This window comes from Pongo abelii, chromosome X (genome assembly GCF_028885655.2).
Source record: "Pongo abelii isolate AG06213 chromosome X, NHGRI_mPonAbe1-v2.0_pri, whole genome shotgun sequence".
In the NCBI taxonomy this organism is placed as follows: Eukaryota; Metazoa; Chordata; class Mammalia; order Primates; family Hominidae; genus Pongo; species Pongo abelii.
In genome coordinates this window covers 114,426,764-114,440,205 of record NC_072008.2, presented here as the reverse complement: position 1 = coordinate 114,440,205, position 13,442 = coordinate 114,426,764, and the positions used below count along the sequence as shown (strand labels likewise).

Below are 13,442 nucleotides of genomic sequence, written 5' to 3'. Positions count from 1 at the left end.
CCATGAAAAATAAGTAATAATTACAAAACACAGAAGGTTTAAATCAATGACGCAGAGATAAAATATATAGGAATAGTCACAATAATTACATGCCACAGCAGTTTGCTGAAGGTTGACTCAGGAAAGCTTAACATTAGATAAGAAATAATAAAAGGAATGAAAAGTAACTCAAACACAGTATTATTTATTATTAGTATTACTAAGTCAATTGCAGTGATTTGCATTATGTATCTGTAATGGAATTGGGACAGAAGGCAACAGTATAGAAGGTCTGGAAATGATATTCAACACCATTTCAACCAATCATCACACAGGCATGAACAAAGATGACATGGGATGATTACTCTATAGAGATGCACAGAGGGAGCTGACCATCGTACAGGCATACCTTATTTTATTGTGCATCATTTTGTTGTGCTGTGCAGACACTGCATTTTTTACAAATTGAAGGTATGTGGCAACCCTACATTGAGCAGGTCTATCAGCGCAATTTTTCCTATGGCATGTGCTCACTTTTTGTCTCTGTGTCACATTTTGGTAATTGTCACAATATTCCAAACTTTTTAATTATTATTACATCTGTTATGGTGACATGTGATCACTGATGTTACCATTATAATTGTTTTGGGGTACTATAAACTGTGCCTGTATAAGATGGTGAACTTAATAAAAAAATGTTGTAAATGTCTGACTGCTCCGCTGATCAGCCATTTTCCCCGCATCTCTCTCCGTCTCCACAGGTCTTTCTGTTCCTTGAGACATAACAATATTGAAATTAGGCCAATTAAAAACACAACAATGGCCTCTAAGTGTTCAAGTGAAAGAAAGAGTCACATGTCTCTCACTTAAAATAAAAAGCTGGAAATAATTAAGCTTAGTGAGGAAGGCATGTCAAAAGCTAAGGTAGGTTGAAGGCTAGGTCTCTTGCACTAAACAGTTAGCCAAGTTGTGAATGTGAAGGAAAAGTTCTTTAAGGAAATTAAAAGTGCTACTCCAGTGAACACACGAATGAGAAGAAAGTAAAACAGCCCTATTGCTGATATGGAGAAAGTTTGAGTGATCTGGACAGAAGATCAAACCAGCCATAACATTCCCTTAAGCAAAAACCTAATCCAGAGCAAGGCCCTAACTTCAATTATCTGAAGACTGAGAGGTGAAGAAGCTGCAGAAGAAAAGTTGGAAGCTAGCAGAAGTTGGTTCATGAGGTTTAAGGGAAGAAGCTGTCTCCACATCATAAAAGTGCAAGGTGAAGCAGCAAGTGTTGACATAGAAGCTGCAGCAAGTTCTAGCTAAGATCATTGATGAAAGTGACTACGCTAAACAACAGATTTTCCATGTTGATGAAGCAGCCTTCTATTGGAATAAAATGCTCACAGGACTTTCATAGCTAGAGAAGATAAGTAAATTACTGGTTTCAAAGCTTCAAAGGGCAGGCTGACTCTATTTTTAGGGACTAATGCAGCTGCTGACTTTAAGTTGAAACCAATGCTCATGTACCATTCTAAAAATTCTAGGGCCCTACGGATTATGGTATATCTACTCTGCCTGTGCTCTATAAGTGGAACAATAAAGCCTGGATGACAGCAGATGTATTTAGAGCATAGTGTACTGGCTATTTTAAGCCCACTGTTGAGACCTACTCCTCAGAAGAAAAGATTCCTTTCAAAATTTTACTGCTCATTTACAATGCACCTAGTCACCCAAGAGCTCTGATGGTGATGTACAAAGAGATTAATGTTCTTTTCATGCCTGCTAACACAATACCCATTCTGCAGCCCATGGATCAAAGAGTAATTTTAATTTTCAAGTCTTATTATTTAAGAAACACACTGTGTAATGTATAGCTGTCATAAATAGTGATTCTTCTTATGGATCTGGCAAAACAAATTGGAAACCTTCTGAAAAGGGTTTCATTCTAGATGTCATGAAGAATATTCAGGATTCATAAGAAGAGGTCAAAACATCAATATTAACAGGAGTTTGGAGAAGTTAATTCTAACTCTCACAGATGACTTTGAGGGTTTCAAGACTTCAATGGAGTGAGTAACTGCAAATGTGGTGGAAGTAGCAAGAGAATAACAATTATAAGTAGAGCCTGAAGATGTGAATGAATTGCTGCAATCTTATAATAAAAGTAGAACAGATGAGCAGTCGCTTCTTATAAGCAAAAGTGATTTCTAGAGATGGAATCTACCCTGGTGAAGATGCTGGGAACAGTGTTGAAATGACACTAAAGGACTTAGAATATTACATAAACTTAGTTGATAAAGCAGCAGCAGGGTCTGAGAAGACTGATTCCAATTTTGAAAGAGGTTCTACTGTGGGTAAAATACTATCAAACAGCACCACATGCTGCAGAGAAATCTTTTCTGAAAGGAAGAGTCAATTGATGTGGCAAACTTCATTGTTGTCTTATTTTAAAAAATTGCCACAGCCACCCAACCTTCAGCAACCATAACCCTGATCAGTGGGCAGCCATCAATATTGAGTCAAAACCCTCCCCCAGAATAAAGATTATAACTTGCTGCAAGCTTAGATGATTGCTAAAATTTTTTAGCAATAAAGAATTTTTAATTAAGGTATGCATATGGTTTTTTTAGACCTAATGCTATTGCACACTTTAAAGACTACAGTATAGTGTAAACATAACCTTTATATGTACTGGGAAACAAAAAAAATTGTGTGATTCACTTTATTTTGATATTCACTTTATTGTGGTGGTCTGGAACTAAACCTGCAATATCTCCAAGGTATGCCTGTATTCTCTAATCAAAGAACTGGGCACTCAAAAGTAAGTACAGAAATTGGGTTTTTTTTTCTCCAAATGTGACCTCTTGGACTATTAAAGATGATTTGGGGTTAAATATTTTTTAAATGGAAATATAATAAATTATCTATATATTTATAGTAAAGACTTGGGGCTTGGGATGATATCTGAGTCAAAAGAGAGAGCTAGAAATAAGGAAGGTGGGAAAGATAAGAAAATGCAAAGAATAAAGAAAAATGTCCCAGACCTTTGGTCCTGGAAAGCCGGGTGGCCCAGGAGGGCCTTCTAGACCAATTCTTCCAGGTGTCCCAGGTGCTCCTGGAGGTCCTGGAATTCCAGGAAAGCCTGTAAAATGATAAGTCATTTTTTAACTATGAAAGGAAAGGCACTTTAAGAAAGATATTCAAATTCCCAAACCCACATTCTACTCATGCTTAGTGACAACAGTAAGATGTCAAAAGCACAATGACATTCTACTACTTAGGATTAAGCCTTACAATCCTCTCAATCATCTTACATTCCTTTTATTTTCACATAGAGCTAATGTATGTGGAACATATGCTTTTCTGAAGAAAATGAGGGCTATTATATAATAAGATAGAACTAAATTGTAAGGAATGAATCCCACACAAAAATGCCCAAGAATTTTTCTTCTGCTTATATCTGGATGTAGTATGACAAAGGGCCTACCATATAATTTTGGAAATGAACTAAAAATAACTGCAGATATTATAGATACATACACACATAAAATCAAACCTGATACTTTTGAAAGCATTTTGTATAAATGAGTAAAGATATATTTAAGAACTGTCCTCAGACCACTGTGTGCTCTTGCCATTTGTGAGAATAAATTCTGTGAGGAATAAAGCAGAACTGAAGCATAAGCCCTAAAAATTTCAATAAATCAAGAAAATATTATTTAGCATAAAACATTACTTGGCTACACATGTGCAATAAGTCTGTTTTCTGTTTAAAAAATCCTTCAACTCAATAAATATCAAGTGCACACTATGTGTTAGGAACTGTTCTAAACCCTGAAAACACTATGGTGAACACAAAAGACAATAATTCCTGTGATTTTTAAGCTTATATATCACTTTCGCGTATCTAAAATGTAGATATTTTCTTGTCTGGACTGTTTTAGATAAAGATAATGAAGTTACAGTGAAAATACACTGTGATTTTTTATTTACATTCTTTATAGCACAGAGAAAAAAGATACAATTAATATATTTTATTTGTTGAATGAATTTTATGAGAGAATAACATCATGCTAAACTTCTAACCTACTCTGACTGCTACCCATTCCAACATACCTTTGGGACCAGGTGGTCCAGGAAGCCCAATTCCAGGGATACCTGGTTCTCCTTTGCTACCAGGTATCCCTGGCAAGCCTGGTTGCCCTGGGAGTCCAGGGTCACCTATGGAGAAACAGCAGTTATTGAAAGGAAAACGTTCAAAGAAAGAAGCCATCAGGGCCAGGTGCAGTGGCTCACTCCTGTAATCCCAGCACTTTGGGAGGCTGAGGCGATGGGTCACCTGAGGTCAGGAGTTCGAGACCAGCCTGGCCAACATGGAGAAACTCCGTCTCTACTAAAAACACAAAAATTAACTGGGCGTGGTGGTGGGCGCCTGTAATCCCAGCTACTCGGGAGGCTGAGGCAGGGAGAACTGCTTGAACCCAGAAGTAGGAAGTTGCTGCAGCAAGCCAAGATCACGCCACTGTACTCCAGCACGGGTGACAGAGCGAAACTCTGTCAAAAAAAAAAAAAAAAAAAAGCCATCAGTGTTGAAGTTACTTTGAAATAAATTCCTCACATACCTGGAAGACCTACTTCACCATCTCTGCCTGGGTTACCAGGCAAGCCAGGCTTCCCTGGCTGGGTTATAGTCTGACCTGGATCCCCTTTAGGACCTGAAAGCAAGAGTAAATCAGTGGTAAATGAGAAGTATTTACTCGACTAAAGGTCTCTTTTTAATTAAAAACAAAAAAGAAAATTATCAGTAATCTTTTGAAAATGTAAACTAACAAAAATTCACAAGAAAAACAATCTTCCACTATATATTCAAGAAATATATAAAACAGAAGGATAGAATTTCAAAAAGAAAAAGGATATGACAGCCTTAAGGACTTCCATGATTCAAGATGTATAATGGTTAATTTTAGGTTTCAACATGACTAGATTAAGAGATACTGAGATAGCTAGTAAAGCATTATTTCTAGATATGTCTGTGAGGCTGTTTCCGAAAGAGACTGACATTTGAATCAGTGAAACGAATAAGGATGATCCACCCTCACCCAATGTGTGTGGGTACCATCCAATCAGCTGAGGGACCAGATACAACAAAAAGGCAGAAAAAAAGGTGAATTCTCTGCTCTCTCTCTTTTGAAACTGGTACACCCATCCTCTCTTACCCTTGGACATCACAACTCCAGGTTCTCTGGCTTTCAGACTCTGGGACTTGCACTAAGCAGCCACTCAGGTTCTCAGGCATTCAGACTAGGACTGAGCGAAGCTACTGGTTTCCCTAGTTCTTCAACTAACAGGCGGCCTACTGTGGGACTTCTCAGCCTCCATAATCATGTAAGTCAATTCCCACAATAAATCACCTCTCATCTATCTATCTATCTATCTATCTATCTATCTATCTATCTATCTATCTATCTAATCTACCCATCTGTCCATCCTTTTTATTGGTTCTGTTTCTCTGGAAACCCCTAAAACAGGGTGTTATCTATATAAGTATTTTTAAAATGTAGGCCAAAAGAGCGTTAAAAATCAAACTGTAGTAAACAAGGAAAATATTTTTTTGGCTAATAGGTACATTTAGGTTTTACATGTGCAAAGTTCAAGTATATCTACTTCTTATTAATGGAAACATGAACTTGAAATTGGCTCAAGAAAAAAAAAGATTTCCTAAACATGACACAAAAAGCACTAACCATGAGAGAAAAGATTGATAATTTTGATGATGTGAAAGTTGTTTTCTGCTCATTGAAGACACCATACAAAGAGTAAAAATGGCAAGCCACAGTAGGTAAAGATTTCTTTTCGCAAAATACATAGGTAACTAAGAACTAATACACAGAATATATAAAGAACTCCTCTAAATCAATAAAAAAAGAAATAATCCAATATAAAACTGGTCAAAGTACTTGATTAGGCATTTCACAAAAGCAAATTCAAATGACCAATAAACACATGAAAAGGTGCTAAACTTTAATCAGAGAAATGCAAAATATCACACTCAACAGATTGGCAAAAATGTAAAAGTCTGACAATACAAAATGTTTCCAAGGATGTAAATCAACATAAAATATTCAACACTGCTTGTGGTAGTAAAAATTGGTACAATTGGTCTGGATATAGTTTGTAATTATCCAGTCAAGTGGAAGATGCACTTATCCTATGCTTTGAAAATGCTAATCTTAAATACATACCCTAGCCCAGGTATTGGTAAGCCTTTTGTGTAAAGGACCAGAGTAAATACTTTAGGCTTTGTGGACCATCCAGTCTCTGTAGCAACTACTCAACTCTTCAGTTGTAGTGCAGAAACAACCATAGACAAAAGTGAATGGTTGTTTAAGTGTTTACATAAAACTTTTATTTATAACAGGTGGTAGGCTGGATGTGGTCCATGGACTGCAGTTCTGTAGTGTGCCAACTCTTGCCCTAGAGAAGTGTGAGCACATGAACACAAGGAGATGTAGGGATCTATCTATCTACCTATCTATCTATATGACTGTATACAGAAGCATTATTCATAATAGACCTGAACTGTAAATAACCCAATTAACCATTAACCATAGAATGGATCAATCAACTGTAACACACACACACACACACACACATAAACATACATACAATGAAATACTATATAGCAATAAAAATGAATATACTATAGCCACATGAAAAGTTAATATAAAAAACACTTACCCTATGATTCCTTTAACATGAAGTTCAAAAAGAAACAAAATTAAAATACTCTGTTTAAAAATGCATACAGAGGTCATAAAACAGAGGGGTAATGGAAGAAAGCTATGTAAAAGTCAAGACAGTAGACAGGAGGAAGGGGATTGTGATTAGGAAATGACAGGGAGAAAAGGTTAGGGGTTTCTAGGATGCTGGTAACATTCTATTTTTTGATGTGTGTGGTAGTTACCTGTGTGCTTCTGTTATAACTATTTATGAAACTTTGCATTATGTATCATGTACTTAAAAAGAGCAAAATCAACAGTAACAATGAAACAGTTAGAAAAGATTTAAAAAGAAACCCCCTTACAAAAAACATTGTGATCCCTTGCTAAGATGCTCTGAAGAGTTCAAATATAAACGGCCAGGGAAACACACCTCTCGGGGAAGGAAGCCATGAGTAGCCAAAACATAATAAATTTCTGTTTTTAAGCACCAAGTTTAAAACAAAACACAGTAAACTTACCTGGTATTCCTGGCTGGCCTGGATTTCCTGCCACACCTTGTATGCCTTTTTCACCTACTGGGCCTGGAGGGCCGAAACCAGGGGGACCCATAGGCCCTATATTCCCTGGGAGGCCTGGTAAACCTGGGTTCCCAGGGGGACCTCTTTCACCCTTAAAAGTAATTCCACCCTAAAAAGGGAAAAGTTTAATACAGAAACGTATAGATACAACAACTATCTGTAGGTTGGTACTAAATACAACTGGGGAAAGGATATAGCCATAAATAGTTCTTCTTAAAAGCTATATAAGTGAGTGGTATTATGAGATGGTATGTGTGATCATTCCACTTACTCATTCTTCCAACAAATATTTTTGGGCTCCTACTATGTGTCAAGTACTGGTGATACAACAGAAAACAAAAATACACAAAAATCTCTGACTATGCAGCTTACATTTTAGTGTAAGTCAGAAAGGTTATAGTCTAGATAACATTATAAAATATCACTTCCTACCTAAATATCCTGGGCTGTGTGTAATGTACAAAATAAGATTGTTCATTTATGTTAAATCTTTCAGTTCTGTGGCACACTGAACATGGCTATCTACTTGTACTATTCTCTAAGCTTACTCTATATATACAGAAACAAGTTAAACTGCTGGCTATGAGGTTTATTTATTTATTTATTTATTGTGATGGAGTTTTGCTCTTGTTGCCCAGGGTGGAGTGCAGTGGTGCAATCTCGGCTCACTGCCACCTCCGTCTCCCGGGTTCAAGTGATTCTCCTGCCTCAGCCTCCTGAGTAGCCAGGATTACAGGCGCCCACCACCATGCCCGGCTAGTTTTTGTGTTTTTAGTATAGAGACAGGGTTTCACCATGTTGGCCAGGCTGGTCTCGAACTCCTGACCTCAGGTGATCCGCACACCTCCGCCTCGCAAAGTGCTGGGATTACAGGTGTGAGCCACCATGCCCAGTCATGAGGTTTAAGTAAACCCAAGGAAAGATATGCGGGGGTTAAGAGATGGGGAAGCTTATACTGTCTCATAAACATCTTAACCTCCTGCCCACCTATTCATAGAAAATATTATTCAATATTAATGAAAAATAAGAAATTAAGAAAAATAAGTTTACAAAACAAGTGAAAGAAAAGAGTAGTGCAGAAACCCTACATAGTCAGTAACAATGTGCCATTACTGTATGGTCACATTGTTTTAAGCATTGATTGGGTGTTTATCTCAGCATCAGGCCCATCCTTCGAATTAACTTAGAAAACATTTCTAAGTGAAAATTTAACATCACAAAACCAAAAATATCAAACCAACTCACAGGCTCTCCTTTCGGGCCAGGAAGCCCTGGCAATCCATCCTGTCCAGGAGTACCAGGTAAACCAGGAAGCCCTGGAGCTCCAGGGGAACCCAACTCTCCTTTGTCACCCTTCATTCCTGGAAAAGTGAGGATATCACCAGGTTCACCTTTAGATCCAGGAAAGCCTGGAGCACCTGGAGCTCCTGGAATGCCCTGAAATGAGTAAGGAAAAAAAGAAAAAGAGTGGAAAAAGAAGAAAGAGAAAAGAAAATCAGTTTCTTTTTTTCTAACATTTTCTTCTCTCCAGTTTACCCCTTCAACCCGTCCAATAACATTTAATGTACAAAGGGCTGAATCAAGTGAGGCATGTGAGTCAGGAAGAGTCAAGGAATCAAAGTACAACTTAATGGAAAAATTAAATTGTGTATGTGTGTATATATATGAATAATTGAAAATCAATGTGTAAAATGCCTTCCTTCTACTTCTTTTTGTTTTATAATATACTCAAAACTTACGGGTAATCCTTTGGGACCAGTTGCACCAGCTTGTCCTTTTTCACCTTTCTGTCCAGGGAAACCAAGAGATCCTAACACACACACACACAAACACAAACACACACAATAATGTAAGCTTTGAGCTTGAACTCCTGACAAAGCTCATACAGAAATCATCAAGGCAGAAAGTCAAGTTTTTAAAATAAGAACCCCATTCAATCCCATTTAAGTCACATTTGTATTTTCCTTTTATGTTCACAAAATGAGATAATCATCCTTTTTAAAAAATAAATTTAACATTTCATGTTACATACAATATTGTATCCTAAGAAACTTCCAACTCCAAAGCAGACTTTCTCAGACCTTGCAACTACCAAATACTATGCACAACATTTCCTGGGTTCCTATGATGTTCCCATTGCCAAAAGGAGAAAAAAGATAATGAAAAGGTTTGAATATCTTTATTCTGACTTATGCAGTTTTCCTAGATCCTTACCAGTCCTTTCTTTGGTTTGTCATTCCCTGAAATTTGGTTTATGAGAAATATTTGCAGCCCAAAGACTAGAGGAAACATTAGTAAAGCAGTGGTTCTCCAAATGGATCCCTGGACGAGTGGCATCATCACCACCTGGCTACTAATTAGAAATGCTAATTCTTGAGCCTTCATCCAGGTCTACTGAATCAGAAACTTTGAGAGTGAGGCTCAGCATTCTGGGCTTCAATAAGCCCTCCAGGTGATGCACTCTCAAGTTTGAGAACCATGAGACTAGAGGTACAAGGCTAGATTATTAACATCCAATAATGTCTACAAGATTTGTTGAAAGTATTCCCAACCTCCAAATGAATTGGTGTCCTTAGTAGACTCACTAGACAGAAAGGTAAGAGATCTTGTGTCTATTCTCAGCCCTGACTCAAACATAAAGTGTAATTTCAAGAGAATACTGGGATACCTAAGGGGCAGTTAAATGAAACAGTTGAGGGTCTGACAGATATCACATATAGTTTTGACTGGAAAGGGGGATAGATGAGTTATATATATAGAGAGAGGAATACTGGCAGTTGATTGCCAAACTCCAATAGAACCCCTATTCCTGAACGACATCATGTGATACATCCCCAGTGACTGGAATCTCTGCCACTGGAAACTATACTCAGGGGCTAGGCATTATGAACTTTTCTCCCAGTATTCTGGAAGAAAGAAGTCTGACTCTGTATAAGTGATTTTCTTCTCCACATGGAAAATGGGGAAGATATATTTCCTGAAATTATATTGTCAAAATGCTTTAATAGAAAATGTTGGTAGCTTCAAGTATTAGAAACAAGAGCATAATTAATTTGATAACAAATAGAGGCATTCCATACTTAATTCTTTATAGATATGAGTGACTAGTTATAAAATGAGAAACTGGTAACATTCTAAAAGTGTAAGCTCAACAAAATCTAGCCAAAAAATATTTAGAAGGTTACCCTGAGGCATAATTTACCTGGAGGACCTGGGAGACCTGGCAAACCAGGTTGACCTGGAGGCCCTGAAATACCAGTTCCAATGCAGTTGAAGCAAGTGTCACCTTTGTCACCTAGTGAAATCATAACAACAAACAAAATTTTACTGAAAGGGGTACATATACCTTCTATAGATAGGTTCTAAAAATGTTAGCACTAAGGGACAGCATTTCCACTTAATGGTGTGATTGGAGAAGCCTATATCCTGAATCAATTTATGACAAATAAATTACTGAGTGCTTACTGTGTGCCAAGAACTGTTCCAGATGCTTGTGTTACATTGGTAAGCAAAAGAAAAGTCATGGATAAAAATTCATGTCTACATGCCTCACACTCTACCAGGGGAAAGGGATAATAATCAATAAAGGAAATGAATTATCAAAATGTATATATGAAATATTTTAATATAATATTAAGTATAGGCAGAGTGCAGTAGCTCATGCCTGTAATCCCAGCACTTTGGGAGGCCGAGGCAGGCAGATAGCTTGAGGTGAGGAGTTCAAGACCAGCCTGGCCAACATGGCGAAACCCCATCTCTACAGAAAAAATAAAAACATTAGCCAGGCATGGTGGTGCATGCCTGTACTCGCCAGCTACCCAGGAGACTAAAGTGGGAGGATTGCTTGAGCCTTAGGAGATTGAGGCTGCAGTGAGCTGTGATTGTACCACTGCACTCCAGATTGGGCAACAGAGCAAGACCCTGTCTAAAAAAATTAAATATACATTAAATATTTAATATGCTTTAAAAGATATTATTTTTATAGGAAAAAATAGAACTACATAAGTGGTATTGAGTATGCCAGGGAAGGGTGGGGGGTTGCAATTTTAAATAGGGTAGTCAGGATAGACTTGATTGAGAAGTTGTTATATGATAAAACTTAAAGGACATGACATGTGCATAAGAGTATAGAACATCCCAAGCAGAAAGAATAGCCATGTTTGGTATATACAAGGAACAGCAAGCAGACCAGATTGCTAGAGCAAAATGAGGGAGGGGAACAAGGTCAGAAAGTTGACAGTTTATAACGAATGGCATATAGGCATATAAGAAATATAAAGGCTGTGGTTTTCACTGTGAGTGAAATGAGAATCTAGTAGAAAATTTTAAAAAGAAAAGCAACATGTTATAACTCAAGTTTTTAAGGGATGACTCTAGCTGCTATGTTAATAGCCTCTAAAGGCAATGATGGAAACAGGGTAACCACTTAAGTGGCTACTGTTGCAATGATCTAGGAGAGAGATGGTGGTAGCTCATTCCAGAGTGACTGCAATGAAAATGATCAGAACCGGTTAGATTATAGACATATCTGAAAGTAGAGCCAATGGGACGTTCTCATGGATCATATATGAAATACAAAAGAAGAGGGGAATCAAGGATGACTCCAAGGTTTTAGAAGGCTAAAGTGGCCTGCTTTTTAAGTAAGAAGCTGAAGATGTGAGTGCAGCAACTATGGGGAGGAGGTGGCAGAAATCACGACTTCAATTTGATCAGGATGTCAAGTTCAAAATGTTGACTAGGCAAATGGATACACAAATCTAGAGGAAAAGAGTTATAGCTGGATAGGAGGCATAAATTTGGAAGTCATGGGCAATTAGGTGTTATTAACAGTCATGAGACTGAATAAATGAGTTTAGATAGAAAAGAAGAACAAGGACTCAACCTTGGAGCATTTTAAACTTAAAAATTGGATAGATAATTCTAAGATGCACACAAAAAAATGCAAAGAACCTAGACTATCCAAGACTTACAATAAAGCTACAGTAATTAAGATAGCGTATTGGTGCAAAGAGAGACTAATGAAACAATAGAACAGAATAGAGCAGTCAGAAACAGACCTACACACATATGGTCATATGATCTACAAAAAGTGCTAATGCAGTTCATTGGGGTAATTGATGATCTTTTGTTCTATAGTACTGAGTCAACTGGACATCCATATGGGAAAAATGAACTTTGATCCCTACTCCAAACTATACACAAAAATTAACTGAGGAAAAATCAAAACGTGAAAGGTAAAACAATAAAGTGCCTAGAAGAAAACACAGAGGAATATCATCAGGCCTCTGAGATAAGTAAAGATTTCTAAAACAGTGCATAGAAAGTACTAATGATAAAATAGGACATTAATTAATTTGATTTCATTTAATTAGTAACTTTTGTTAAACAAAAGTTAACAAAACAGAAGATAGTTTTAATACGTATATCCAATAATCAAATTAAAGATAAAGACAGGCACTTTACAAAAGAGAATATAAAAACTGTAAGAAAGTACTTCATAATCAAGTCATTAGGCAAATGCAAATGAAAATCACTTTGGAACATTGTTTGGTAATATCTATGAAACAAAACCTACACCTACCCTATAACCCAGCAATTCAATTTCCAGATATATCCTCAATAAAAATTAGTGTTTATGTCCTACAAAAAAATACATGTACAAGAATATTTATGACAGCTTTATTCATAATAGCTCCAGACCAAATGTCCATCAACATTAGAATACTGAGGTAATGTGCAGTGGAAAACCAAAGAATGGTGGAAAAATACTGCAACAAACAAGAACATAGATATATCTCACATATATTATATTTAGCTAAAGAAACCAGGCACAAAAGAGCTCATACAGTATAATTCCATGTACACAAAGTTCAAGATTAGGCAAATTAATATATGCCAGAGGATAAAATAGTGATTACCTTTGGGGGATACTGAGTAGGGAGCACAAGAGTCTTCCAGGGTCCTGAAAATGTTCTATATTTTGGTTTAGATGGTAATTACATGGATACACACACACACACACACACACACACACACACACACACACACACGTACACCACAGAGGAATGAAAAAAAAAAACAGGAAATGTACTGAAAGCTAAGGGATGCAAATGTTTAAAGAAGGCAAAAAGCAAGCAAAAAAAGGACAGACCTGACATTTGGATTAGTAGGA

The 13,442-nt window shown here is 37.0% G+C and overlaps 1 protein-coding gene across 7 annotated transcripts in view; it reads right to left on the bottom strand.

Moving 5' to 3' along the window:
* COL4A5 (collagen type IV alpha 5 chain) overlaps positions 1-13,442 on the bottom strand; it is a 255,393-nt gene that overhangs the window by 96,084 nt on the left and 145,867 nt on the right. For all 7 annotated transcript variants that reach the window (XR_008518135.1, XR_008518134.2, XM_054544953.2 and 4 more), the window contains exons 23-29: positions 10,473-10,565; positions 9,010-9,080; positions 8,516-8,707; positions 7,211-7,379; positions 4,593-4,685; positions 4,087-4,191; positions 3,015-3,112 (exon numbers count right to left, since the gene is read on the bottom strand). Coding sequence is in view for 5 of the 7 variants with exons in the window: in XM_054544953.2 (XP_054400928.1) it covers positions 3,015-3,112; positions 4,087-4,191; positions 4,593-4,685; positions 7,211-7,379; positions 8,516-8,707; positions 9,010-9,080; positions 10,473-10,565 (821 nt within the window). In the remaining 2 variants the exon portion in view is untranslated. The remainder of the gene's footprint in view (positions 1-3,014; positions 3,113-4,086; positions 4,192-4,592; positions 4,686-7,210; positions 7,380-8,515; positions 8,708-9,009; positions 9,081-10,472; positions 10,566-13,442) is intronic.